Genomic DNA, 27,972 nt, shown 5'->3' with positions numbered 1-27,972 from the left:
TCAAAGAAATTATGTGTTGGAGTTTCATTGAGATAATAAACACAAAATGTAAAAATGATGTTACATCTAAGATAACCATACTTTAAACAGATCTTAGATAATTGCTACAGTATTTCTAGGTAATTTTCTAGATATCTCTGGGAAATAAAAAAAAACAAAAATTAAAGAAAACAAATGTGGAAAAGGTTAAAACAACATGAAGTAGATGTGTACCTAATTACAGAACTTTAGTTAGTAGTGCAACTTGCATATTGCCACTTTCCTAAAATAATTTTTTTCTTTTGACCAGAAGTGACTTTTTTGCCTAAAACATATTTTGGGCAGAAAGAGGTTGTGATATTTGCCAAATCCACTTTTGGCAAAAAATGACTTAGGCCATTATTTTAGGAAGGTGACAATATGTAAAACAAAGAAACTCCTAAAGGCATGGTACGAAAACACGCTGAACCCCAGAGGCTTACACCGTCCTTAGCCTGACCTTGCTGGTGTGTTGTATTTATAGTTTCAGACGAAATCTTGAATTATTTGTAAATGTCAGTTGAAACAGAAAAGACATCTGACACCGAAATAAACGCTTGACCAAGTTGTAAGATATGTAAGAAAAAAACTTTATTTGTGACTTCTTAACAAAACACATTACCAGATTGATGAAATCATAAGAACCACTATTATCACTGTAACAATGATTAGCAGGTGTACAAAAAAGTCATGAACAGATCTGTACGGACACAGTGGACCGGTTTGAGCCAGTCACAGCTCCCGCACCCAGCGACTGAGGAACATTCACTATACACAAGCAGAGAATACATCAATTTTATCGTTATTTTTTACAACATTTTATGGTTTTATATACATTTTTTTTTCTTTTTTTCACTTTTTTTTTTTACTGAGCAACAGACAGATATGCAGGATGAGTAAATGGTTCTATTTCACATCAGTGTTTGTTTGATCATTACAAAGCTCAACACAGGTTTAAGAATTGATTTTCTTTGCTATGAAAATCGTACGGGTAAAAACATTTAAAAAAAGGCCTTTCATAATATAACACAACAGCATCGTGTATATCTAGTAGATTGAAGTTGTTTTCAGCAGGATAAAAATGTGATTCTTTTAGGTTTTTCCACAATTTACTGTTCGCAATAGTGTGTCTTTATGAAGTAGACGTGTGTTTACTTGGATGGATGAATGCGAGACTTTCAACATGGGTGTATTTTCTAGTATCGGAACTATATGTATTCCAATACACATTGGAGAAGAAAAAAAAACATATCTATGTATATATAGTATCTATATAGAATCTGTTTCCTTTGCTTACAACATGCAAACAGCCACTTGGTGATCTGACAGCACAGAAGTATGTCTGCAGAAAGTCGCAGAGGGGGCAGGAATCAGGGAGAATGGGAGGGATCGGGCCATATAGCAGCACCTACGTACATACCCCAATGGTGATTGGCAATACGATGGTCTAAAGAAAGGAACACTGAGGTGAAATTTTCCGGCGCTTTTAATCATTTTTGTCCTGATGCCTACTGCTTCGAACAGTCTGGCCAACAGTGGTTCACATTTCACCGCTCAAGTTTGGTACTTGACATGGCACTTCCGGGCAACCTTGTTTCAGCAAAAGCAATAAAACAATAATAACAACAGTAGGAATAATAGCAGAATTTCTTTCTTTTTCTGTTTTTTTTTCTTTTTAAATGACCACCAATGACTGCACAACAAACACTTTCACCCCCAGTTAGTTTGAACCCCCTCCCCCAACTCCCAACCCCATCTCTAATTGAATCAAAACCTTAGTCCATTTCCATTAGCGATGAACTGTGCTTCACCCTCTTTGTAAGTGATTTGAGTCAACCCAAGTTGGCGAGGAACTCCAATGTCTTTACTCGCACAAAAGTAGCCCAGTGATTTTGCTTTCCGTTGCACTGGACCAAGGCTTTTTGCTCCCCTCCGTCTTCTCTTTTTGCCTCACCATCACATCCAGAAGAGCATAATCTGAGGTCCTGCTAACCTATCAGGCGTCTTCACTATGCCAAGCTTAGGAACCCATGAAAGAGGAGACAGAGCTGCCAACAATGAACAGTCAGAAGGTGAGAGTCACCAGCAGAAGCGCCCAAGCTCGCTTTGAGCTGAACCCGAACCCAAGGGAAGGGATAGTAAATGCGAGTGTGTTGCGCTGTATTCCTGCGTTGCTATATGAATATACACAAATGTTATACGCTGTTACAACTGCACAGTTCACTGAAGGAGGGCGACTCGGAAGAGGCCAAACCATGTAGATGTGAGGAGTCGAGGGAGGAAACAGGCAGCGGGGGCAAGCAAATCCTACAAGCACTGAAGCAGTTGAGGCAGTGGTGCAGAGCTTGAAGAACAACTACTTAACATTCAAAGACAGAGGCGGAGGGATTGAACAGAAATGAAGCGACAAGCAACCTTTCTGCTTCTGAGCCATATAATACACTCTTTTATTAAGCACTGGCCTTCAGTTCTTTAGCTTCCAGGAAGTAGTGTGGGTTCTTGATCTGAGCTTGGTTTTTCTTTTATGTGTCCTGTTGGGTAGACAGTGTTTGTTGTTGTTTTTTTTCTATGTGTGAGGCAAGAAGAGTCTGAATTTTAGTTTGAATGGGTGTATTATTAAGACCATATTGAGCCTTGCCATGTTTTAAGAGGATAGTTTGGAGGCCGTCTGCATAAGCTGCATGTAGGTTCCCTAGTTATTTCCAATTCCCACTTGACAAGCAATACCACAACAGTCTGATTCAGCGTTACCCTATGGAACAACTATATAATTAGGCAAGCAATAAAGCAAGTGCAACTGATACATAATCACACAACTGCACTCACGAACAGTAAAGTAGCATTTTTCCCTTTTTTGTTTGCAAACAGCACATTTTTGCATTAGCAATTTAGCAAAAACCCTTAGGTGTGCATTTCTATGTTTCTGTCCATTTTCTACAGATTATCTTTCACCCAACCAGCTAAAGGTCAACATTTAGTTTATTTTTCCTATGATTCTGGCAAAAATATTATTGTGTTAACAATTAGCTTAAGATGCTGTGTTTAAGCCAAACTTAAAAAAAATTCAATTAGCTTTAAATTAGCTTGAAATGCTGACTGTAAGTATCTGTAAAGTAGCTTGTCTATGTTTAGACTTGTTAAAAATGCAACAAGGGCAAAATGTTTATGTAACAAAGCGTGAAAAACGCTCAACCCCTTGTAGCAAAAAATTCACCTGAAATAAATTTCAGCCTTAATGCCACCAAGGTGGCATATGTATCCTATTAGTGCCAGTCGATGCCTATACCACACATTCCATAATGTATTGGGAGCACTGTGCTGCCACCTAGGGTTTGGAGGTATACCGATTAATCCCTGATTTTATTCATTTTCAGACTATAGTTCATTTAGCATATGCTTGATAGAAAAAAAAAAATTATTAACTGTAAATAAATTTAAGGCAATAAACCCACAAGCTCTGCTCACTTCCAGGAAATTTGAGATTAAGCATGTTTAAGTTATAGAACAGTCCAAAGAAGAAAACACATAAATAAAACAAATAGGATAAAAATCACAGCAGCTTTGGAAAATTGTTAGCAAAAAATAATTGGCAGAGAATGGACAAAAACAGTTCTATTATCTTTTAACCATTATACTATTTCCCCATCAGTCTAGTCGCATATCTGTTTTAACAATTACCATAGCAACATGTTGCTATTGCTGACAAAATACTCATAAAACTAACTTTGTACAATCAATTTCAATAACTTACTAATTCCAAATGAACTAGGAGTTATGAAGCCCCTTACTTATAAACTAACCTGGGGAGAAACTTGCAGGACAGCTAGTGCAACCCAGTGCAGGTCTTCAGCCCGTCCAATGTGCTGTTCCATTAAGACACAGCTCTGTCAAAGCGTGCTCCAGCTACTCTCATCCACCTCATACTCTCAAAGGTGCTCATCTCATGAAAGATACATAGGAAATATTAGAACTTTTTGCTTTTTTTTCTCTTTTTTACAAAAGACTTCATGTTCTGAATTCCTATAAGCCCTCTGTAATACCGAAGAGGAAAGCTTCTACTTCAATTGTTTTGTTAGTTTCCGTTTGGCTTTCACTTCACATTGGCTTGGCAAGATATAAGAGTGCCAGAGACGTTGACATCAACTGCTTCAGCCGACAGTGGTCGGATACAAATAGAGCACCATCTATGGCGCATTTCTGTTGTCAAATGTACAAAGCAGATAGCGGCTTGGGGGAGTGGATGGTAAATCTCAGGAAGGCTACGCTAATGAATAAATTGGTTTTTGTTTCAATTTGGTCCAGCCTTTGGATTAGGAATATTTGTTGTTCGGTTAATGTGAGAGCCAAGGCTGATCAAACGAGCCTTTGGCCACTGTACAAGGTCTATGCAAACATGGCACAAGGGAGACCCCTTGGTTATATTGTGCATTTGGTTTATTTTTCTGGCTCTGAAACTGGTACGGTAGATTAACTGGTAGCTCTGCTTTTTGGTCACCTCCTTCTCCTCTAATCATCCCCGCTGTCATCCTTTCCCTTATCCTTTTTGTCCTTCTTGTCTTTCTTCTTCTTCTTCTTCTTCTTGGCCTCGTCCTTCTTGCCGAAGCTTATGAAGTCACCCTTGTCATCCACAGGGCCCGGGTCATGGCGGATGGAGATGATGGCTGGAGATCCGGGGATGATGAAGGCCTCGGGTGGAATCTCTCCAGGTTTCAGAGGCTGAGGAGGCATATAGCCTTGTCCAGCACCATATCGGAAGTGCCAGCTATTGCTGTTGACTCCAGCACCCACCGGGGGAGAGAGTTCCCCACCGCCCTCTCCATCTAAAAAAACAAAACAAAACAAAAAAACATAACAAAAATGAAAGATGTTAAATGTGAGAAGCATTGAACTGCCTGTTTTATCAATGAAATCTGCTGGACATCTATGTGTGAAAGTTCATGAAACATGTCACCACAATAAATGCGATGCTTTATGTTACGAATAGTTTCCAGCTAATGGGCAGAAAATTCAGAAAAATGCAAACCATATCCTAAAATTAAATGATAAAATAAATACAAATGTAATTCCCATTTTTCATATAATAACCTTCAATTAGAAAGCCAAGCTTGTTTTCCCCTCACACTTTAAGCTAGCCTTGAGATAGTTGTTGTGACAATCGTCTCAAAGACTGACCTTCTGAGTAATTAGTTAATATTTGATCATTTTCAAGTTTTTTCGACAAGCTACAAATTCCAGTGATTTAAGACCAAGTGTTTTGAACAGTGACACTGTGATGGCAACTGTTAGTGAGTGTTGAATTAGGAGAGAAGTGGTTTGTCCGGAAGTTGCCGAGTTGTGCGCTTAGCAGCTTCCACCTACAGTATATTCTGAATCCTTGCTTTACTCTGTCTGTGTTTTGAGAGCTAGTGCTATTATTTCTAGAGGCCTTGGAGGCTGTTCTGTTTTGGTTAATAGAAAGGGTATAGAATAATCTTAGGAAATTTTAGCAGCACAATATTTCTTGTAAAAGTGCGGTATGTCTCGTAAAACACTTTCAAGTTACTCTTATGGTCCAAGGTAATATTTATGGGTCCTGCGTGTGAAGGTGAGTGCGTTAGGCTTGGCACCCTTTATTAATATTTTAGACTCTTGTTTTGGGAGTAAAACAATAAGCAGCTCTTGAGTTTTTGTCTGGATGTATTACCGTGTCAGATATTAAAGACTGCACAAACTGGTAAACATTACTTGGCTACTTATGTTATTTTTGTTGGTATGGCTGCATACCTATAGCTGTTTAGTTATTTTATAGATATTTAAAACTTGGTATCTTTTGAAACCTGCATTTTCTAGAAGGCAAAATGCATTAACAGTTTACCCCCAAAATACTGTAAAAAGAAAAATTTCCTCAATCTCATGAATGGAATATTGTGCATTTTCTTATGTTGGAATGTATAATCATACTTCAAGATAACCATTGTTAAAACAGAGCCAGCTGGTGGGAAATCAATGTAAGCTAAGATCTGACGACGTGTCTTTATCATATTCAAGTTATTCTTTAAGACTTGTCTGATCTCAACCATATTTTTGTCCTTGAATAAATAAGAAACTAAAAAAAATAACTAAAACAAATAATCATCCAGATTAAAACCTTTTTGATTTGTCAGTGTGATATTTTGAAGCATTTTCAACTTTCAGACTCAAGAAGCGGAAATATCTCACTATCTCCCACTTTCCATTCTTTTAGCTTCATAAAAAAAAAAAATTAACCACATAGTTTTTTTTTTCTTTTAACAACTTAGTGCTTTTGTCACAATCACAGGAAATAAGGCAGCCGTTGAGTTGAGAGTTAAAGTTGTACTAAAAAAGTACTGATAGTAATCAAATAAAACTGACATGTACATTCTCCCTTCGTGTTGGTGTCCAGTCTTTGCCCTATGTGGACAAATTCATGTATCTTGAGGTCATTTTCATGGAGCTGGTGATAGATGGTCAGTCTAGGTGTAGAGATTTTACTGGAAATTTAGCACCAGCTCTTTGGAAGAGTTCATCGAGTTCACAGTGCCCTCTCACCTCAATAGAAACAACACTTTATCCATTTATAAGCTTGAAGCAAAATCCCATGGCATACAGTCTTACAATATTAATAAGTCATCATATTTAGGTCAAGTCTATCTCAAAAAGTGCTCTAGGGTGGCTATCAGCACACAACTTTGTCTGGTGAAATAGGGCCGTATTATTTGAGTTCTTTAAATCTGACAACTAGTTGTTTCTATGTTTGAGAGGCCAACTTTGAATGAAGAAAGAAAGTGCTAAATTAGCCCTGCTCATCTGATGACTAAGTTGTATAAGACTTTGGTTTGAAGCAGCAACACTTATTTAAATATTTAAGGTCTTTCCACGACAGTTGTTTGTGTAGCAGCATTTTGGAGATTTAATATTTATTAAAAAAAACAACAACAACAACAGAGTGACAGACAATATATGAATGGGCTTTATAAACAGAATACCACAACTAATTGATCATATAGCAGCGTTATATTTGGTAACTACATTTTGTCCTTAAAATACTTACTGACCATGCATAAATAGAATATTGTTGCACAGAATATAGTTTTGTAAGATACATTTTGTGATTTATGAAACCTCAAAGACAAATTTTGGGGGGGGGGCTATGACGACCTTGGAATCGGCTCTATTTAATTTATTTACTAAGTTTTATTACTTGAACTACAGTTTGTAAGAAGTCACAGCAGTGAGTGATTATTTTTAGAACTGTAATTTGGCCCAGATGACTAAAAGCAAGGTAAGGCAAGGTAATAACCCAGAGAGCTTTTTAATGTGCCAGCGTGATTGGTTTTTGTGTTTAGATGATACCAGCTACATAATCCCACCACGTAGGAGGCCAGAGACAGGGATTCACAGCCTCTGATGCAAAAAAGAAACGAACCCAGCTGGCATGCCAAGAAAAACAAAATCCTATTTTGAAGGAAACAAATAATTAAAAAAACCCCAATAAAATATACCTGTTGGAGTCAAAAGGTCAGACTTTTCAGAGTGAAATGCAAAGGGGTTATTAGATAAGATGAAAAGAGAGAGAACGCACGAGAGCGAGGCAGTCAGAAGGGATGGGGGTGGGCGGGTTTTGCAGACATGGTGCTCTCAGGCCCACACCAGTTCCCTCAGCGCTGACCTACTTTCAATCTGGATTTTATTTAGATCAAACATGAGCCATTGCAAAAAGCTTCTACGTTTTTTTTTTTTCGTTCCTTTGTAGGCTATTTATGACATTGCTGGAGTGCTGAAATTGTTTTAGCCACCGTCCCTCCAGGACAAACACTATTTTTAAAGAAATCTGCTACAACCGTGTGCATGTTCTCGCATTAAATCGCCTCAGCAACAGGAGGAATATCAGGCGCTGGCTACAAAAAGAGCGGCCGATATGGACATGATTGCACAAGTCAATAGATAGCCCTGCGTAACTGCCACGTTTATCCATTCAATGAAAAGCTTGGCGCATCACAGAGAGACCTGTGGCAAGATATTGAGCCACAACTCACTGCAAACTGATTATATCGCTCCCTAAAATGCAATGATAGAAGCAATTGATGTTTCCAGATTAAGAGAGGGGAAGAGTTATTGTATGATGTAGCAACATAGCAATGCAATGTGGCTGCACCACAAGGAAGAAAAAGAGACAACAAATATATATTTCAAGGCATTAAACGAATTGCAAGAAAATGAGAAGACATAAAAATAGAAAAAAACCCCGTTAATTTACATATACCGGTTAATTTTTAAATCACATTTGTCTTGAGTTTTTGCAAGAAAAAAACTTAAAAGTAAAATTTTTAAAATAGAAGTAAATTTTTTACTTTAAAGTAAAAATAAGCATGTTAACAGTGTGATTGAGGTAATTTGATGGATCAACCATTACATGTCTCATGTCATTATAAGCAGACTCATTGCCGTAATGCCTTAATGATGTCTGTTTCTGAGGATTATGAAATTTGAGAGCATGGTCTGTTCGTCTGCACTTAATCTGGGTATTAAACCCAGCAAAACACAGCGGCGTTTGGAAGTCCTATTTAAATGATATCCATGGTTAGCAGAAACAGATTACATCTGTGGATGATCACAAACATTATTAAAATAAACATCAGATTACGATCTATAAAATACCAGAAGGTAATTGTAATTTAAAAAAAAAAGATGTGTAGAGTTGGGTTGCTGACCTAAACTGCTAATATTTCCCACTTTGCAGTTCATAAGGTATAGTAAGCCACTGCAGGTTTGCTATGTGAGCAGATAGCTTGACTAATTAATGAGCTAATGTCAGCTTGTTATACTTACTCTTTAATTATACTATGCAGAGCAGAAAAAGCAAAAATATATTATAATTCTACAGGATAAGCAGCTGAAAACAACTGGCAGCTTTAATGTGATGATAATTATTACTATAAGTTTAATATTTAATGCATTTTAGTGGAGGTACAAACATTGGTTACTTTTCTGTTTTACATATTACTTTATTGCAACACATCAGTTTGCTGCACAGAATAATCTAGCACAAATTATCTACATTATGTCTTTCAACATGCAATAGTTCTCACTCTCAAGTGAATGAAGGTAGAAACTTAGCGTTTACTTTTGACGCACTATGATAATTTCAATTTCTCTATTATAGTGCCAAATATTACACTCAGCGCAGGTGTTGAATAAAAATCTGCTGATGAATTCACAGCCTCTGAAAAGTCTGTCACTGGAGCTGCAGTATGCTTTTTTATATTTAAGCTTACATATTTTAGCTCAATAATCAATTGACTAAATAATTTTCCTCTCTGAAACCAGTAATATCTATGAAACATGTAAATGTTTTATGCAGTTTATTGTCAGTCTTTTGTTACACTACAGTAGATTTTCTTGGCTTAAATCTTTTCTGATGTCATGGGGATTATTCATTAACACGAGGATATAATTTACAATTGATAAAAATGAGAGTAGTGTATTTGGGTGGACAATTATACATATGCTGTTATCCACAAAGTACACGTGGTAAAAATTTGTAAACACTGTTAAAGCACATTTGTCTTTTATTATAGTAGCACACTGAAAAATGTAGACCAAAAATAAGGTTAGTAGCACGATATCTTGGTACCCATTGGTACTAATTTGTAGGTCTTATTCTTATTTGTAGAATAAGAAAGTGTTGCATTTACACATAATAATCTCTAGTTTCACTAGATGGCTTTGTTCTCTGTCTCATCTAACCAAAGCACACAATGCTGGTTAAATGCCAAATTTAGTAAACTCTATGTTTAAATTGTTAAGTTAGAAAAGACTGAGATTACCACTGATGGTTGTTATGAGGATGAAAAGCAAGTTTCTGAGATGATTTTTGATCTTCCCAACCATTCTGCTCACTCTGCGTGGCCACTGGCTAAAACAAATGGGTCTGTCATATTCATAATACAGGGAAACAAAAATTCATGGATTATTAATTAGAGGTTTCTAAGAGCTGCAATCAACTTAAAAGTAAGCTTCCCTCACATTTATTTCAATAGCAAATTTTAGCTCCAATAATTGAGTCACCAGTGAAAATCAAAACACAGAAATCACAAGGATCAAAGGGTCTCTTTTAGACATTTATCTATACTTGCAAATGCAGTGAGTGGACAGTTGGCAGGTCAAAAGCACTCCTTAACAAAGAAGATTACTTATTTTATATAAAATTCCTCATAACACATGCCTGAAGGATGGTTTTCTGTTTCTCCAAAACCCCCAAAGGTGGAACAAATGCCTTTTTATCTCGAAAACCCTTCGTCTCAGTACACAAAAAGAACTTACGAACTCCACATACTATGAAGGTTTCGATATGCATGTTTCTCTTCAACGTCAATATGTCGCGTTATTCTGAAACCAATTTCAATGGCAATAAATGAATGAATGATAAATCTAATCGATAAATGCAATTGATTCTAAGTAGATAAAATAAAATAATGATAATGAACGAGCATTTTTCCAACACAAAGCAAAACGATAACCACTTTATTTCTAAATATACCCAAGTAAAATGTCGGCTTTCATTCAATTTTTTCACAATGTAAAATAGATCATGCTCTTGCCAGATCAGGTTTGACAGTAAATATGAGCAGAGCCACATGAGCAGCTATGACTTAATAAGACATGGAAAAACAAAAAGGAAAATAAAATCAAGGCAAAAAAATAAATAAATTAGAAACAAGCGTCGGTTTGGCAAACTCCACTTTGTGTGCAGGATTCTGATACTTCCCCCCACATGTGGGTCTTGGCACAGGCAGGAGATTAATCCTTAAACTGATCCTTTGGGGAACGTTTGTTATCAGCCAGGTAGGATTTTGCTGGATTGCCAGGGTGGAAGGGATAACTATTAAGCTGAAAAATAAGGTTATCACCAAAAACGCTCTATAAAGAGCATATTTCATGATAGACTATAACCAGATGGCACTTTTCTGTGCTGAATTTTGATTCATCAACACAGAAGCCAGAAATGCAATTTAAAATGGGTTCAGCTAAGTTAACTGCTTAGTGCTGAAACAACACTGGATAATCTATTGATGTTTATGCTCTTTTCTATGCTTCAACAAGTAAATAGTCAGGATAAAAAATAAATAAATAAAGAATGGTCATGTTAAGAAGGTCATATATAAGACTGGAAATTATCTGTAGATTTTCTTGTCTTGTTATGAATTAGTTTGTGACCATTTTGTCTATGTAATCTAATTTATTTGTTGACTCAGTATATTGAGCACAGTATGTTCAATCGGTAAATGAATGGTTTTAACACGGTTTTAATTACAAATTTTTTAAAATTGAGTCGGTAAGTAACGCATTTCATTAAATTGAGGTAAATAAGTTTTCACTTTTTCCTACTCCTTTTGAAACCGAAAAATAGTGGTAAACAAACTATTTTGTTCTTGGTTATGTATGCACATGTTTTCTCTGTCCTACTGATTGCTTATTTTCTAAAATAAAGTCAAATCTCTTGAAAATCTAATTTTTAAGAGAGTCCTTCAAAGACTTTCAGAAAGCCAGCGTAACTTTTGCATAGGATCACTTCCAAAGATTCCAAGAAAGTCTGGCTCCTTGGAAGTGCGCGCTATCAGAACTAGAGGGGTGGTTCCAAATTCTTACACAGCACTGCAGCTCTAATCAAGTATTGTTGCAGGACCTTGGGAGACCCTAGAGCTTCTCGGGTTGCGATGACAAATCCTCATCCGGGACATTGTTAATTAGGATATTGATAATAATCAGAGCTATTCATCCGTGTCCATGTGTGTGTGTGCGTGTGCGTATGTGTGTGTGAGCAGGTCATGCTCCAGATTGGTACAATTATGACGACATTTGTGCCTTCCGTGCTGCTGCTTCCCTGACACATCTAGAAAATTTCCAGAGATAAGCCTATTTCAGCATATGATGAGCTGAAATGGATTATTGTGTAACTGCTGGTAAGCAGGTCAAGCACAGCTCCTTGTGAGGATGTTGCCATGACACCTGAAGAGGATGTAAGAAGCCTCATTTAGCCTAACCTGATGTCCTACTTGTTAAAAAAAAAAAAAAATAGGCTACTTTAATTTCAGTCTTGACACAGCTCTATTTTCAAGTGAATCCCTCAAGAGGTCATGAATGAATGGGAACGCGCTTCGTACGTATCCAAGGCAAGACAGACCTAAATAAGCCCTGGTTCTCCACAGAGAATCATCTCGACTTCCCATTCTTTCCGCCTAATATCACACTGGCTGAGTTTTCTTCCTCGTTCTGCTCCCACTCCTGTCTGCAAAAATTCCATTCAGAGATACACCCGGTTGCGATGGAAACTGCCTTCACCCGCTCCCCACTGATGGTGGGTGCGGCTGCTGCAGCAATCTCTCAGTTAGACAGTGCGTTGCCAGGCAACAAGTCACATGCCGTTACCTAGCAACAACACCACTGCAGGAACCTGACAATCCTCTTAACCTTTCTCTTCCTCCATCCCCCCGCACCTCGCATTTTCCTTTTTTCCCCCCCTCATACGCCTCCTTTGCTCTTTCTCTTTCGAAACTGCTATTAATGGATCTCTGTCTCTTTCACCCCCGATATTTGATAAGAGCTTGCCTCTCCCTCTGGCATGAAACAAATGTCTCCCTCATCTGAGCCAAGGATCGCTTATATAAAATGTGAGTTTAAGGGATGCTGCACTTCGGTGCACAGCAGCACGCTGGACAAGTTCATCATTGCAAAAGATTAACTGTAGATATGATATTGTAGCCACTACAGAAGATGAAAATGTGTCACAAAAAAAATCTGAACCTCTGCTTAAAGTATGTCATTGCCTAAGCTCTAAAAATGTTGCCAAATTCAACAAAGCAAGCTGAAATATTATCAACAAAACACAATATTCCAGATTCTTAAAGGTAGAAAGGTAGCTAGGAAAATATACAATATATATATATATATATATATATATATATATATATATATATATATAGCTACTGACAGGGAGGAAGAAACCATCTGTCACAGACTGTCATGCTACCTTTCACCTTGAAATCTCCAAGCCTGTTCAAGTTCCTGCAGCCGGACAGAAAATCAATGAATGGAAGCTCAGCTGAAGGGAAGGGAGCACTTTGCAGCATTGCAACAATTCACAAACATATTCCAGTCATTTTTTGCCACTTTCAACATCTTGTAGTAGTACCAGATGGTCTTAGTCATTAGCTCAAAGGCATACGGTTCTGCAAATGATGCAACACTCTGCAGGTCGATTCTGGGGCCAAATGTCTTTGCCTGTAAAAAGAAAAGTAGTTTACCCGTGTTGTTGCACCAGAGACAGAGATAAAAGAGGGAAGACGGGCAGCAAAGAAACCAGGCTGGCAATCGAATGCAGGGCGGCTTCATCTAGAACTGTTGGTCTCCTCACGTGAGGAGACCAACGTGAGGAGTGTGTGTGGCCATAGTGTGTGGCACTATGGCCACACAGTGCACCATAGTTAGTGAGTTTTGAATTGTGGTCAAGCAGAATCTCGGAGTTATACTTAAGCTCGACAGTTCACTTTATTGACCAAGATTTTGAGCTTGTTAGTGCATTCATCCAGACGGCATATTTTCCCAAGAATCACACAGGAGAAAAGATACTCCCACCGGACTTAAGGCCCCAGCATATTTCATGCAAAGTGCTGAAATTGGTACAACACTCTGTGCAAAGTGTTGTCTAATTGGTCAGAAGTTTGTTGGACAACAATGTTGATATTTCGTTTCAACTGGTCCGCTTCCACTTTCCGACTGATGAAGACTTACATACATTTGTACTTTTCTCCACTAAATAACTCCTAGAAAACCAAGGTGGGTGAATGGTTAATAATTCCTGGATTGGTTTGTAGTAGGATGTGTTATTATTTTTTAATTTTTCTATTTTTAGATTGTTTAGCATACTTCATATTGTCAGACAGGTTCAACATGAATGAATCCTTGATTCTACAAGTCAGACTGTAACCAGGTCTGGGTGTGGCTAGAAAAAAAGATGGGAAATGAGGCTTCCAGATTGGTTTGGACAGCTTTTTTTGTCCTGAACACTTCATCTTTCTTTGCAGTTAGTGGCTATCTTTGTCTGATATTAACATTTGTTTAACACTGCAACACTGTAAGATGCAGAACCTCACTCCAAAGATCCTCCACTACTCCTTAAAAGTTGAAATGTATCTTCAATGTTGTATCCGACTCAGGACAAGTGATTTCCAGCTGAAAATAAGTGCATTTGTTCAGCAGCAGCTCACCATGCTGCCGGCTGCTTTTAAGGGAGGAATCTGTTGTTTATCTGTGGCTCTCCATGAGCACCTCGAGCATTTGGCATCTCATCTAAGATTTGCATCAACATCAGCTTCCAGTTGATGCAGACATCCAATCAATACTTCTGTCAAATAACCCGTAAAATCAAAGCAAAGTTTAATTTTAGACATTAGAGCAAATTCACAGCTGAACATACTCCTGTTTAAGGATGTGGTATCGTTTGTGTTGCAAGTTTTATGGAGCCACTGTTTTTCCCTGTAGTGTTGCCCTAGATAAAGGTTATTAAAAAAGAAGACTGACATTTTGGAGCGTTCACTCATCCATATAAATGCTCAGAGTTAGATAAAAAGAACCATTCCTTCATGTGTGTATAATTGCTTGATTAAGCTGGTAGCTTGCCTTCGAGATCCAAAACTTATCGCGGTAACTATGCCTGTTAATCCAAGAAACTAATAAACCCAATTTGTAAAGTGTCATGCTTTCTTTACTTGTTTATATTTGCAGGAGTTTGAAGCTTTTTTTTTGTCAAATTAGTGATGTTTTTTCTTGCATATTTATCTGCTAAATCTGCAAGAATGTTTTTTTTTCTTTTCTAAATGATGCTTTACAATATTTTAAATTAAAGATGTGTTTACCTAAACGCCTCTTAGAATCTTAGATTCAGGTTGTTGAAATATGTTGAATATGTCTTTTTGTTGTTGTTGTTGTTGTTGTTCTTTTCTTTTCTCCCAGACTTGCAGCAGAGATTACCTCATGTCAAGTCCTGCTTTACATCGCCTTCTGATTACTGCAGTGCTGCCACTCACCTGCAGCACTGGATACAGTAGGCCAGTTCTGCACCAGCATCCCTTGGGCACCCTGCATCACCGAAGACTCCTCCATGTGGACAGAACTAGAAGACAGATCAAACATCCAAACAGTCATTTGGCAAATTAGATTTTTTGTGTGTGTGTGTTTCCGTAACACACTGATTTTGATCTACACGGGTCTAAAGTAAATGAACATATTGTAAAAGCATTACATTTATTTCAGAAATGAATTCAGAAAATGAAACTTATTTTCTATACAGATAGATTACATACAGAGTGATATGTTCCAAAAGTTAATTGAGAAAACGCAAACTCTAAACTTAGTTTCTTAGACAATACAAACATCCCATGATATGGTTAAAAAAGGACTTTGAATACATAAATATATGGTTAGGGGAAAAAGTAAGGCTCATGTGCAGCAATGCATAGTATATCCACTCAGTTCTTGGTCAGGAATCATTTTGCATGAGTTACTGCATCAAGGCAGAATAGAAGAGATCAGCTAATGGTGTTCAGGAAGCCCAGGTTGTTTATTAGGCTGGTGTCTATTATCGCCCTCTTTAGTGTGAGCGATAGATTCTCTATAGTGTTTAGGTTGAGGTCAATGCTGGCTAGTCAGGCACAGTGACATCATGTATATTATACTAGATATTGGTCATTTCAGCACTGTGGACAGGTGCCAAGTCGGGTTGCTGGAAAACTGAGTCAGCATTTCCAAAAAGCCGGTCAGCAGAAACAAGCTAGCCTGGCCGTTCCCTCCCTGTGTAATTCCGTTTGAAAATAATTCTCGCTTCCAGCACAGTGTGCTTTCTTGCTTTGACTTGGATTGTCTCTGGTCGATTTTTGACTGAGCCAATCAGCGAACAGAAAGAGAAGTTGTGAACAATGACGTTGATTTTCTGCGCTGTTGTAGAGAAGAGTCAGCCTGCAGTTTTAGCAATGGGAGCGGAGGAAACAAAGGAAGTCGTTCAGTTGGTGTTCGTCACGCTTCCGAATATTAACATTAACAGCCACATCCTTCTAATCGGCACTTCTCCCTTTGCAGTGAGGGACGGTGGTTTACAGCATAGCAAACGTTAGCAATTGAGTAAAATTTAAAACTTTGACAAAGTCCACGCCTACAGGAAACAATCGTTTCACAACAGCTGAGAACCCAGACCCTGTATGAAGCAAATTGTACGACAAGGATCTGGGTTTTACCAGGCTAGAAAGAAGAATGACATGCTAGAATTTCCTGGTAGATGGCAATGTTGACTCCAGACTTGATAAAACACAGTGAACCACAACAATTAGATGTCGTCGCGCAATCAAGGAAAGCAAGTTGTAGTCAGTGTCCTGGAGGCTGGACTGCAGGGAATGGGGTTTCACTTCACAATCTTCTAAAAGATGCACAGTATCACAGTCATGTTCATTACTGAAAAGTTTGTTTGTTTCAGTAAATTACAAAGTGAAACAAATTAGCTAACTTAATTAAACACAAATTGATTTTTTAAGGCCGTCTTTTTTACCATGATTATTTTCTCTACGCAACAGTTGTGATTAGAATATTACATAAAGATGAATTGAAAAAAAATCGATAAATCTGGGCATAACGAAGAGCATGCTTAAGCCTGCTGAAAGATTGTTATTTTCAAAAGATACTTTTAATCTGAAAAACAAGACTCATTGGAATATTCATTCTCAATTACAGAAGATGACAATATTCACATTTCATTAGAAACTGAGTTATTGGTTTTCATCACTCGGCAGCCACAATCTTTAAAATATTTCACGCCCTGTGTAATGAAACCATATCATACACAATTTGTCTTTGCTTCAAATGAATTACATCAATCAGCTCTTTAATGATATTTTAATTTACTGGGAAATAGTTGTATTTTTTGTCAGCTTAGGTTTTTCTTCCCTTCTGGCTCTGTGTTACACAAATAGAAAGCTTTTCCTCTGAGCATTTAATGCTTATACCAACACCCAGTTGTACACATTTCCATAAGAACAGCAGGGTGCACTAATGGAAAGAAGAAGATAAAAGTCAAACCACTGTCGATGCTTGCTAAAACAGATTTGCTAGGGAATTTGTGAAAGCTCCAGTGAAAGCACTTAAACTTTTAACTCCATTCTCGGGACATTTGTTTTTCACCAAGACTGTCCAATATGGAAGTTGAACATTTTCTTTTGACAACATCAAATAAAAAGTGTATTTATTGATTATCTTGTATGTAAAGCAATGAATTTAGACATTAGAAACACTGGAAAAAGTAAACGGTCTATGTACCAATTGAGTGAGGCTTGTAAAGTGACTGGTCAATATAATTCTTGTATAATTTTGTGTTTTGGAGATTTGTTTTGTTTTGTTCCCCCAATTTATCGTATTGCTATAAGGGCTTACTTTGGGGCTCAAAGCACTAACAAGTCTACTGTTGTAAAAGTAGAAAAGCATTTTGCACTTCTGAAGAATCAATTTCACTGTTTAACGACAGACTTTAAGTAGGTGGAAATGTCTTAAATAGCTTCCTAAGTAGATAGGCAATGACTTCTCTACAGTCAGTAGTGATGTCTTTTCTACTTGGCATTGTGTTAACATACAGTAAAGTGCTTCAGACTAGTTAATTATTGTAAGTCCTGCTTGTACAGAACTGGTCACACTTGCTAATAATCAATAGCATCCTCAGTCACTATTGATTTTTTTATAACCTACGGAAAAAGGCAAAGGGTTACTTTTTTTTAACTCCCTGATTATCTATTTATTAGACTTTGCTACTGTTTGATAAATAATACCATCTGTTTTGTGTTTTCTGCATGCATGAGATAAATAATTTTAGAACATGATAAAGTGAATGTGTTCTCACAGGTAAAACTCTAACAATAACTGTATGTTAAAATTAAAACAACCTATATACAGATTGTTTAAAATTAAAATGTGTTTTTTGTCACTCAGATATATTACATGTACAGTGAAATATTTCAAGCCTTTATTTCTTGTCAAGTTGATGTTTATGAACTCCATGCAGAAAGACGCCCAGGACGTTTTTGCCAGAAGGTAACTGTGCTAACAATTGTCTCACCATGAAGTCAGATTATTTTACTCCTCCGACAGCAAATCTAACTTTTTTGTTAGAGTTTCTTCTTGAGTACATTTGTTTATTAATTTATCTAAAGTAGACAATCAGTACAGAGAGCTATGTAGCTTCAGCTACTACGCCAAACCTAAACCCATTGTGTGTATATACATTGCTATGTATGTACAAATAAAATAATTAGCCATATGAAAGTGTTGTATGGATGCATACTGACAGGTATGACCGTTGGTCAGTACTGTTGGAGCAATATGCAGAGTGCAGAGCGACACGTCCGCGTCCATGTTGGGGCTAAGGGTTAATGCGAGCCACGTCTGCGTACGTTACAAGCGTTGTCATTTGAAGAGACGGCAGCGGCAAATTGCAGAGATGATTTATGATAATCCATGTCGTGTTTGAAGGCAGCGTCCGCGTTCTGATCTCCTGCTCGCCATAAAAAATTAACACTAATAGCCAATTAAATTAACCTTAGATGGAGCAGATGACGGGACAAGTCAGTGGTAAGCACAGATAGCATGAAATTAGGAGAATTTTGCACAAAGCGTGCGGATGTGGAAGGGAGACTCATTAGTTCCTGATGTTCCAGCTGTCCTCATTTCCAAATGGAGAAGCTCTTAATTTTATGTTGTTATGGAACTTTAACCATTTTAAAATTCGACTCTGGTTGTTTCAATATTTCAAATCACTTTTTTTTCCTTTTTTTTTGAAGAGTGAACTGTTCTAGTAAAAATTGTGTCAAGAGTCTTTATTCAGTCCTGTTTAAAAGCAATTTTAATATTCTGTTTGTTAGTGTGTGTGGAATATGTATTTAATTTAGTAATTAGGACTTATGAGAACTTAATAGAAGACATAGTTCACATAAGTTCAAACTGCCCCCTGAGAGATGCACACATATGCATGGAGGGGAGGCTTTAAAGCAGAAATTGATGCATGTGTGCATCTCATAATCTGAGAAAGGTCATCGTCAGCTCATTTTGTCCTTCATGCTTCCTGCGTAAAGACTGAAAGGGGCGGTGGGAGGGGGAGCGACACTCTGAATGTTGATGACCTATATAGTACTACACTGCAGAGGAAGATGGTTACTGGATCCACAGTTGGAGCCGTTCTCTCTGACGGACGAGGACAGAGGTTGAAACAAACTCTGAGGCGTACCCAGAAACGGTTACTGAAAGTGAGGAAGGGGAGCTGGGGCGGGGAACTGAGCAAATGCATAGCAGCAAATGATGCTGCTATGCATTTGTTTCAGTTTGAATAGGAACATGTCCAAAAAAAATTTAGCTTCAAAATTAGAATACCCATATTGGTTGGCTAAACCTAGGTGAATCAACAAAAGCAATAAACTATTATTGGTAGGTTGCTGTGGCACCATGCAGTTACTTATACCACGGAGACACTAAGGCTTATCTGACTTCTAGTTCAGTTTTGTGGGAAGGCACAACAAAATATGAAAATAATGCTCTGACATTGCCTTACTATGCATGTGACACTGTAACATAGAACTGATAAAGTGAATGTCAGATAAGACACTCTGCAGCAAAGTTCAACTACATGAAAGGCCTTTGTGTCATTCCTACAGAAACGTTGCAACTGTAACCCAAATATCACAGCAATAGCCCAATAATAATATTACTTAATATCACGGTTAGTTGGCTGCATTGACGGAGATTCCCTCAGACAGACAGCATGACCTACTTTCTGATTAGTTAGTTGCAATCAAGTAATAAATACACGACAATTTCGGGGAACTCATTCCATTCTCAGAAGATCAGTTGGTTTTAAAATTTAATAAATATGCCTGTTTTGATGCAACAGAACACTGTGAATTCCACACCCCTGATCCCAATACTGAGGTACCGTTCAGAATGGAAGCACATTAAAAACAATGTGATGTGAGAGGCCTGGATGGTCCTTTACTCCCATTAGGACTGAGATGCCAAGATAGAAAACTAATTTTGGAAGTTTTCTTCTTCTAAAAAAGCTTTCAGCTGCCAATGGCCTCGCACCATTCCATATAACAATTTTATACCTATACCTATGTAATGCTAATTTGTTCCTTTCAACTTCCATTTTGTACCTTCATACAGAGCATTTTGTTCAGTTAATTTTTCTTTGCAGCTTAGTATTGCCATAAATTACAAGGATAAATAGAAAATAAAAAATTGTATGTATAATTTGATTTAACAATGCATTTGATTTTTCTGAATAGTTTTTGTTCTACTTACAATGTTATTATTTATTTATTCATTATTTAGGCCAGTTGACTCATGAATTATGAGAGGTTAAGCCCTCTGATCCAACCCTTCAGCTCTAAGCGGCCTTCTGCTGCAGAAATTATTTACACAAGGCCACATTTTTTTGTTTTGTACAGTAAACTATAAGCATATTCTGGAAAATTACTTCCATCTATTGGCTACAAAAGTGAGCAGAAAACATTCTCCTGGTGATAATGAATTGCTTTTGACGATGTAGTAAATTTTTCATGCTTTTATACAAATACTTTGAGTAATTTCCTATCTCAATTCCCAGTAGCTTAAATCCAAATTTAGTATTTTAGCACAGCCAAACACACTCTGCTCCGCATAGGTAATTTCTGAGTTCATAACTTGATTTATTCATTCAGTGCTTTAAGTACAAGGGGCCTCCATCATTTAATAATGTGTATGATGTCCTGTTCCTTATTGGCTTCACTGCATTACCTCCCCATTGGGCTCTGCTTTGATTTCTCCTGTGGGTACAACACTGTGTTGCTTTTTCAAAAGTAGCCTGTGCTAATAATATTATGATATTGCTAATACTATCTTTTGCTATTAAGTGTGCGCAGTAAAGTGGGTATTTCATATAGCTCAATATCAGCGTTAAACTCTACTAGGTTGCTGTGCTTCATCAATAAATATCCCATGTTATGGTGCCGCCAACTACACATTTCGACAATGGTGCCTTCAGTTTGCACACTGTTTCCTTCCACACACAACACTTTGCATGTCGATCAAAAAGTTCAATTTCTTTTTCTCATCTGTCGAGAGCTTCTTCCTTGACATGTTTGCCTCGCCCCCTAACTTGCTTGTAGTAGACTGAAAACAGCTCTTCCTTCAATTTTGTTGGTTTTACATTAAATGGATTTTTCTATAAAGCTTTTTATAAAAAGCCACTTTTTTATATAAAGTGTCTGGAAGTCTAATTATTTGTCATGTTAAACCAGTTCTTCCACTTGAGCTCTGGATCACTGAAGTTCCTCAAAAGTAACAATGCTCCTACTGATTGTTTTTCTTATTCTCACCTGGTCTGGCCTTGATGGCAACCATTTTGTTTGGTTTGAAACCATGTGACATGATAAAGGTTTGGATATTATTTTATAACATAACCAAGCTTTAAACTTTATCCTTGACCTATCTGCTGTGTCCTCGAGACTGTTTTTGATTGATCTTGTCTAATAATCTTTCATATGCCTACATAGAACAACTTCATTTTTCCTGAATTTAAATTGCACGCGAATGAGCTCTGTATAGTAATTGCATGCCTTCTAAAGCTAATCGGGAACACTGGATTTAATTTTGTGTGATCCAGGTGGCTGTTTGGAAATGCATCCCACATTTTCAGATTTTTTTAATCTTTGAATAACATCCTGTTTAATTTTCCTTTTGGTTTACAATTATACACAACTTAATGATGGTCCAGCCCCTAAAATCTCAATAAAATCTATTGAAGTTGTAATGTAAAAAATGTGAAAATGTTCAAGAAGTACCTTAGCAAAATATTCTTTGTAAGCCTTCACTGAAGTAGAACCTGAATCTAAAAGGACTGTAAATGTTGCATTTATATTTTTGCACTTTATCTCAAAATTGCCAGTTCGGAGATAGGTTCCTGCCTATATTCTTAATAAAGGAATGTAATAATCATCTTTAATGCATCAATCTGGTATCTAAAGACCAGTTGTTCTTCAGTACCAAACATTGCATCCTGCATACATTTCTTGCTTTTACATTTACAAACTAAAATCCTTGTCATTATCGCTGAACTTCTTTTGAGAGAATGTTCAGAATGCATTCATAAGTTCACTTGCACAAACTATGCACTTGCATAATAATGGGACTATGATAAAAATCTCAAAATAGGCGTAACAGCTGAAGAGAACATAAAAAGTTGGAGGGGGAAAAAAAAATGCTCACCTCTGCACACCTGCTCTCAAAGACGCAGAGTATCGCCAGTCAGCATTCGGGGCCTTTGGCTGAGAGATTGAGAGAAAGAGGGGAAGAGAAGAGAAGCAAAAAAATGGAAAGAACACACAGAAGGAGAGAGAGACAGGGAGGGTTGAGAGTGAGTTTAATTTGATCTCATACTGTGCAGAGGCAGGCTGGGCCATGGTTTCATCAATTATTTATGATGCACATCCCAGGTCAGGATGTGGTAGGATGCTGCACTTGTGTCCACACACAAGCATACACGTTAGCATACATACACACATATTTTAAACATGTTTGCCTCTCAAAGCCAATATGACAGCTTTTTTGACAGATCGTTACTTAATCTTGTTCAAATGTGGAAGCTGGAAGGGTTTGGCCGTGTCCCTGAGTGCTCATGCATTTTATTACACTGATGTGTGTGTGGGTTTATGTGTAACTCGAGTTAATATGTCTGCTAGTGATGAAACTGGTCTGAAAGCTGGAAGATCCCAGAAGATATCCCTTGCAGTTGAGACCAAGAATGCAAGAAACTTGATTGCCAAAACAGTTCCGTTCCGTGGCATTACTGGGTAATATTCCAATACCGGTTTGCTATGCTTGGCATAGGTGGCAGGTAGTTTGCGTGTTGGTCAGTGAAGGGAATTTATTGGTTCATCTCGCCCATACATTTAAGGCTGACTTTGAAACATTTATATCTAATAAACAACTTGCTGATTTTATTACATGAGAATTACGGAAGTGAAAAAGGGCTAAGTGGAAATTTGGGGCAATTTCAACAAACGTCTATCTCACAATCAGTCGGACCAGATATTTTGGTAAAATTAAAATGTTAAAGCCAGTTTTATTAGAAATCTGGTGAATGGATGTGACTCAGCTCAATTCAGATGGAGCTTCTTGTTTAGGGCTCTGCTAAATCTTTTAAATGTAATGGATTCTAATATCCCACGTCTGTACAAATCAGGTAAAATTCTATGAAGCGTGATCAGGGTGTTTAACTCTACTACACCATAACTGCATCTTTTACCCTCTAGCAAGCTGTCACACTCAGAAATGGTTGAGACACTAATAAAAGGCAAAACATTGTTGTTGTTTTTTTTCTGAAGGTGTAGATTTTATGTCAACCTCAAAGTCTGAAGCACAAATCTCTGAATCATCAAGAAAAACACTGGTCCCTTGCAAAGCTTCAGGAGTGACACTAATGCAGAATGAGTGCTGAGCTCGGCATGGCTGTGTGATTGCACATTACAAAGTGGGAGGTGAATGAAAGCAATGAAGTCTACAGGGAAGGATCAAACTTGGCATAAAGGAATGACATCTTACTGGTGAAAAACACAGCCCCATTGAAGGCAGTCATACTGGCCTCTCAAACATTTCCTGTTTTCATTGAGCAGCGTCATGGAAACACAGAACACAAACCTAATATGTACAATTACATTTGATATAATATAAACTGACCCACCTCTGGGCATATCTGAAGTGAGGCATCAGGCATACTCAGTCTCCTTACAAATCCACTTCCACTAGTGAAGAAACGGTCAGCGCCACTACCCCAGGTGCCGCTGATAGGCCGACCCGTGTTGTAGAACATGAAGGTGTCACTGCCAGAGGTGGCGGTCAAGCAGGTCTTGTAGCAGTACGTTTTTGTCAGGGAACCATTCCCACGCACCTCTATGTAATGAGGTTCCACTTTTAGGTCTCTTCGAAGCACAACGTTGTTATTAGGCTGTCCCGGGGCCCCTGCACCTCCTCCCCCGCCTGCATTGACACTGCTGCTCCCGCCATCTGGAGGAGGCTTCTGTGACCCACAGCAAGGGGAGCATGAACCTGGCTGTGAGCAGTAGGCATGGCAGCGGACAATGGCGAGCACCACCACAGTGACCAGGAATACAAATGTTGTGGCACTCAAAGCCACAATAAGGTAAAGAGTCACATTTGAAAAAAACCATGTGGTATGAGGTCGCATGACTTTCTTGGTATCAGGTGCCACTTTCGGTGCCACCTCCATGACTGCCACATTGATGGTGGCCGTAGAGGAGAGAATTGGCTCACCATGGTCTCTCACCACAACTGTTAGAGCAAAAGAAGTGGAGTTGTCCTCCAGGATCCTTCGAGTGGTCCGGATCTCTCCGGTGTGCTCATGCACTTTGAAAAGGTCCAGGTCAGTAGCAGTCTCCAGCACGTAGACCAGCCAAGCGTTCGGCCCAGCATCTGCATCATATGCCACCACTTTTGTCACTAAGGCACCAGGCTCTGCATTCTTCTGTACCGTCTCTAGGGAGCGTGTCCCATTGCCAGCAGGACTGACTATCAGTGGAGCATGGTCATTCTGATCCATTATATAGATGTAGACGGTAGCAACTCTGCTGAGTGGAGGAATGCCCCCATCTTGGGCTTTGACCTGGAAATGAAACTCTCTCAGTGACTCATAGTCGAAGGCTCGCAGGGCATAAGCCTCCCCTGTATCGGCCTTCACAGACACATATGAGGTGACAGGAATGCCGTGGTTGTTGTCATTGAGCACTGTGTAGGTGATGCGTGCGTTCTCTTTGATGTCTGCATCTTGAGCTTTCACAGTACACAAAGAGGCCCCATGGGCATTGTTCTCAGTCACATATACCGTGTATGAAGTCTGCTCAAAGCGTGGCGGGTTGTCATTTACGTCCGCCACATCCACCTGTATGGTCTTCTGGGAAGACAAGGGAGGGTTTCCTCCGTCCGTGGCACTCAGAGTGACATTGTAGGCATCAGTGGTCTCGCGGTCCAGGAAGGCTGAGGTAACCAGGGTGTAGTAGTTTCTGAATGACTTGATCTTGAATGGAAGGCCTGCTGGGATCTCTAAGGTCACCTGCTTGTTAGTGCCGGAGTCTCGATCAGTGACACTAATGAGGGCTACTACTGTGTCTGCACGGGCGTCCTCCCTCACAGGGCTCGAGAGAGATGACAGCACTATCTGAGGGACATTATCGTTCACATCCACAACCTCTACAACCACCTTACAGTGGGCTGCAACTGCACCTGGGCCCTTATCCATTGCCTGAATGTACATCTCATAAGAGTTGGTCTCCTCATAGTCAACATTGCTCCTCACTCTTATTTCACCTGTATTGGTGTCCATGCTGAACATCTGTCTGACTCTCTCTGGAGTGTAGCTGCTGAAAGAGTAATAAACCTCTCCATTTGTGCCTTCGTCCAAGTCAGTCGCATTCAGTTTTATCACAAGAGTATCTTTGGGGGAGTTTTCTAACAGTTTCACCTTGTATACCGAGTTGTCAAACACCGGAACGTTGTCATTTGAGTCCAGGACCCGGATGTTGATTTTGGCCATGCCTGTTTTTTCAGGTATTCCACCATCTACAGCACTTAGAATTAACTGGTGGTAAGGCGTCTGCTCACGATCAATGGGCTTTTTGAGCACAAGCTCTATGTGCTTTGTGTTGATTGAAGGTTTGTTTGATACCAGCGCGAAATTCTCGTTTGTGCTGAGCTGATACATGCGGACAGAATTGGACCCAATATCTGGATCTTGAGCGTTTTCAATTGGGTAACGAGAACCAGGCATAGCAGATTCTGTTATTTCCAGTTGATACTCGTCTCTGGGGAACTGCGGCGCATTGTCATTTGCATCCACAATCTCCACCTCGACGTGGTGCACCTCTGTGGGGTTTTCTACCATCACCTCCAGATTAATGAGGCAGGTGCTAGACAAATCGCACAGCGCCTCTCTGTCGATCCTGTCATTGACGAGCAGTTTCCCATTTTTGGGATTGACAATCACGTAGCGCTTCCCGCTGTTGGAGGTTAACTTGATTTTTCGGGTGGAGAGCCTTCGAATATCCAACCCCAAATCGTGCGCCAGATCACCTACCAGAGCTCCGTTTTCCAGTTCTTCTGTGATCGAATACCGCAGCTGTCCAAACCCAAGGCCACAAAATAAGGAAAACAGCACGAAATAATAAAAAGGCACATTCCTCCCTGTACAGTTGCATGTCCCCGTCACAGCCATGGCAAGCTCACAGGATCCGCAGACGGATTAAACGCACCCTTCCGCCTTTTTTGCTTGCAGTATCTCGCATCCCAGCACCTCATGAAGGTGGGCTAATTGGTCTCCCGGTGAATGAAACAGGAGCGGCTCATCCATCGCGTTGCCCAGCTGAAATCAATGCTCCACGGAGCACCCATATTTTTCCTTTGTCCGTGATGCGTTTTTTTTTTCTTCTCTCTCCAATGCGCGTTGCTGACGGGTGTGTTTCCCAGCCGCTGGAGCTGTGAGACCGTCAAGATTGATAAAACATGCACGTGCAAAACCGGAAACGACAAAGTTAGATTTCAAAGTAAAATATTATTATTAATATTATTATTATTATTATTATTATTATTATTATTATTATTATTATTATTATTATTATTATTATTATTATTATTATTATTATTATTATTAAGTTTGAGATTTAACATGACTGTTAAATATTCCAAGAAACCCCATTTATATTTTTTTCTAAGGGAAAAAGATATAATTTTTTTTAAAGTTATAAATATATTTTTCTTTGCAACTGAAAAAAAAATATATAGGGAGTTTCCAGGCCCAGATTTAGAAAAATACGGCCCCTTTCTTAAGTGCCATATCCATTCATGCTTACTAACAGGTCTTAAGAACGCAGTTAAGCAGTTTTCTGCGTATAGTTCACACAAAATGAATTCTTCCAAAAAGGTTCTTCATACCACAGCATTAGTCAGAGATTTATGCTTCTTCCTCCATGGAAAAAAGTCACCCAAAACAGAGAAAAGGCTTAGAATTTATTGATTTTATTTTTTAGATTATTATTATTATTATTATTATTATTATTATTATTATTATTATTATTATTATTATTATTATTATTATTATTTTGCTGGAGCAAAGAGTGGAGATGGAGTAGTCTGTAGTCTAAGCCAAGGTGAGATGCGCGATGCATGAACTGAGATGCACTTTGGACTCGATTTTTCGTAGGGATATAAGATAAAGGCGAACAATTATTTTCAAACTAAAAAAATAAATAAAGACAATTTAATAGGGCTGCGTTGATCAAACAGGAGACTGTAGAGGAATATAATTATATTAATAGTTAAAAATGATGTTTGGTTGGTTCGCACTAAGATATGTTTTAACCTAAAAGAAATGAATTGTGTCAAGTTTCCTCAATAAGACGGATTTCTCTAACAATTTGTGAAAGCGCAGACTGTTGTAAAGAGCATAAAGTCCGACGCAGCACAGAGGCGGAAGTGGCGTGGTTAACTGACGCCCACTTGACGTTGGAAGGAGCGCAACCCACCCTGGCGCGCGCGCTCAGACCCCGGCTCTCTCCTCCTCTCCGCGGTGGTGCAGCTTCCATCCACACCCATTTCTCTCCTCTCTCATCCCTCCATTGCTGGTTCTCAGAGCTACAACCAACAACACCTCCAGTCCAAAAAAAAAAAAAAAAAAAAAAGAAAGAAAGAAAAAAAGAAACAGAGTGAATGAGGCAGAGGAAAGAAAGAGAAAGAACTGGAAGGATTGCACCAATCGCTTTCACACACATGCTCCCAGTGACACCAGTTGGGTTATAAATTAACACTACTCACCGGATTAAAAAC

The 27,972-nt window shown here is 38.6% G+C and overlaps 1 protein-coding gene across 1 annotated transcript; it reads right to left on the bottom strand.

The window, feature by feature from the left end:
• Window positions 1-587: 587 nt before the first annotated feature.
• On the bottom strand, window positions 588-26,633 carry LOC102217608 (protocadherin alpha-C2-like). Its single transcript, XM_005803607.2, has 4 exons — window positions 23,822-26,633; window positions 22,348-22,406; window positions 15,105-15,190; window positions 588-4,838 (listed from the first exon to the last, which is right to left on the bottom strand). Exons 1-4 carry the CDS (start codon window positions 26,363-26,365, stop codon window positions 4,525-4,527), a joined length of 3,003 nt encoding a protein of 1,000 aa, XP_005803664.1. The 5' UTR covers window positions 26,366-26,633; the 3' UTR covers window positions 588-4,524.
• Between the last annotated feature and the right edge of the window lie 1,339 nt (window positions 26,634-27,972).

Source organism: Xiphophorus maculatus, chromosome 11, assembly GCF_002775205.1.
Source record: "Xiphophorus maculatus strain JP 163 A chromosome 11, X_maculatus-5.0-male, whole genome shotgun sequence".
In the NCBI taxonomy this organism is placed as follows: domain Eukaryota; kingdom Metazoa; phylum Chordata; class Actinopteri; order Cyprinodontiformes; family Poeciliidae; genus Xiphophorus; species Xiphophorus maculatus.
The sequence above is the reverse complement of the archived record's forward strand: the minus strand, read 5'-3'. Positions and strand labels throughout refer to the sequence as shown.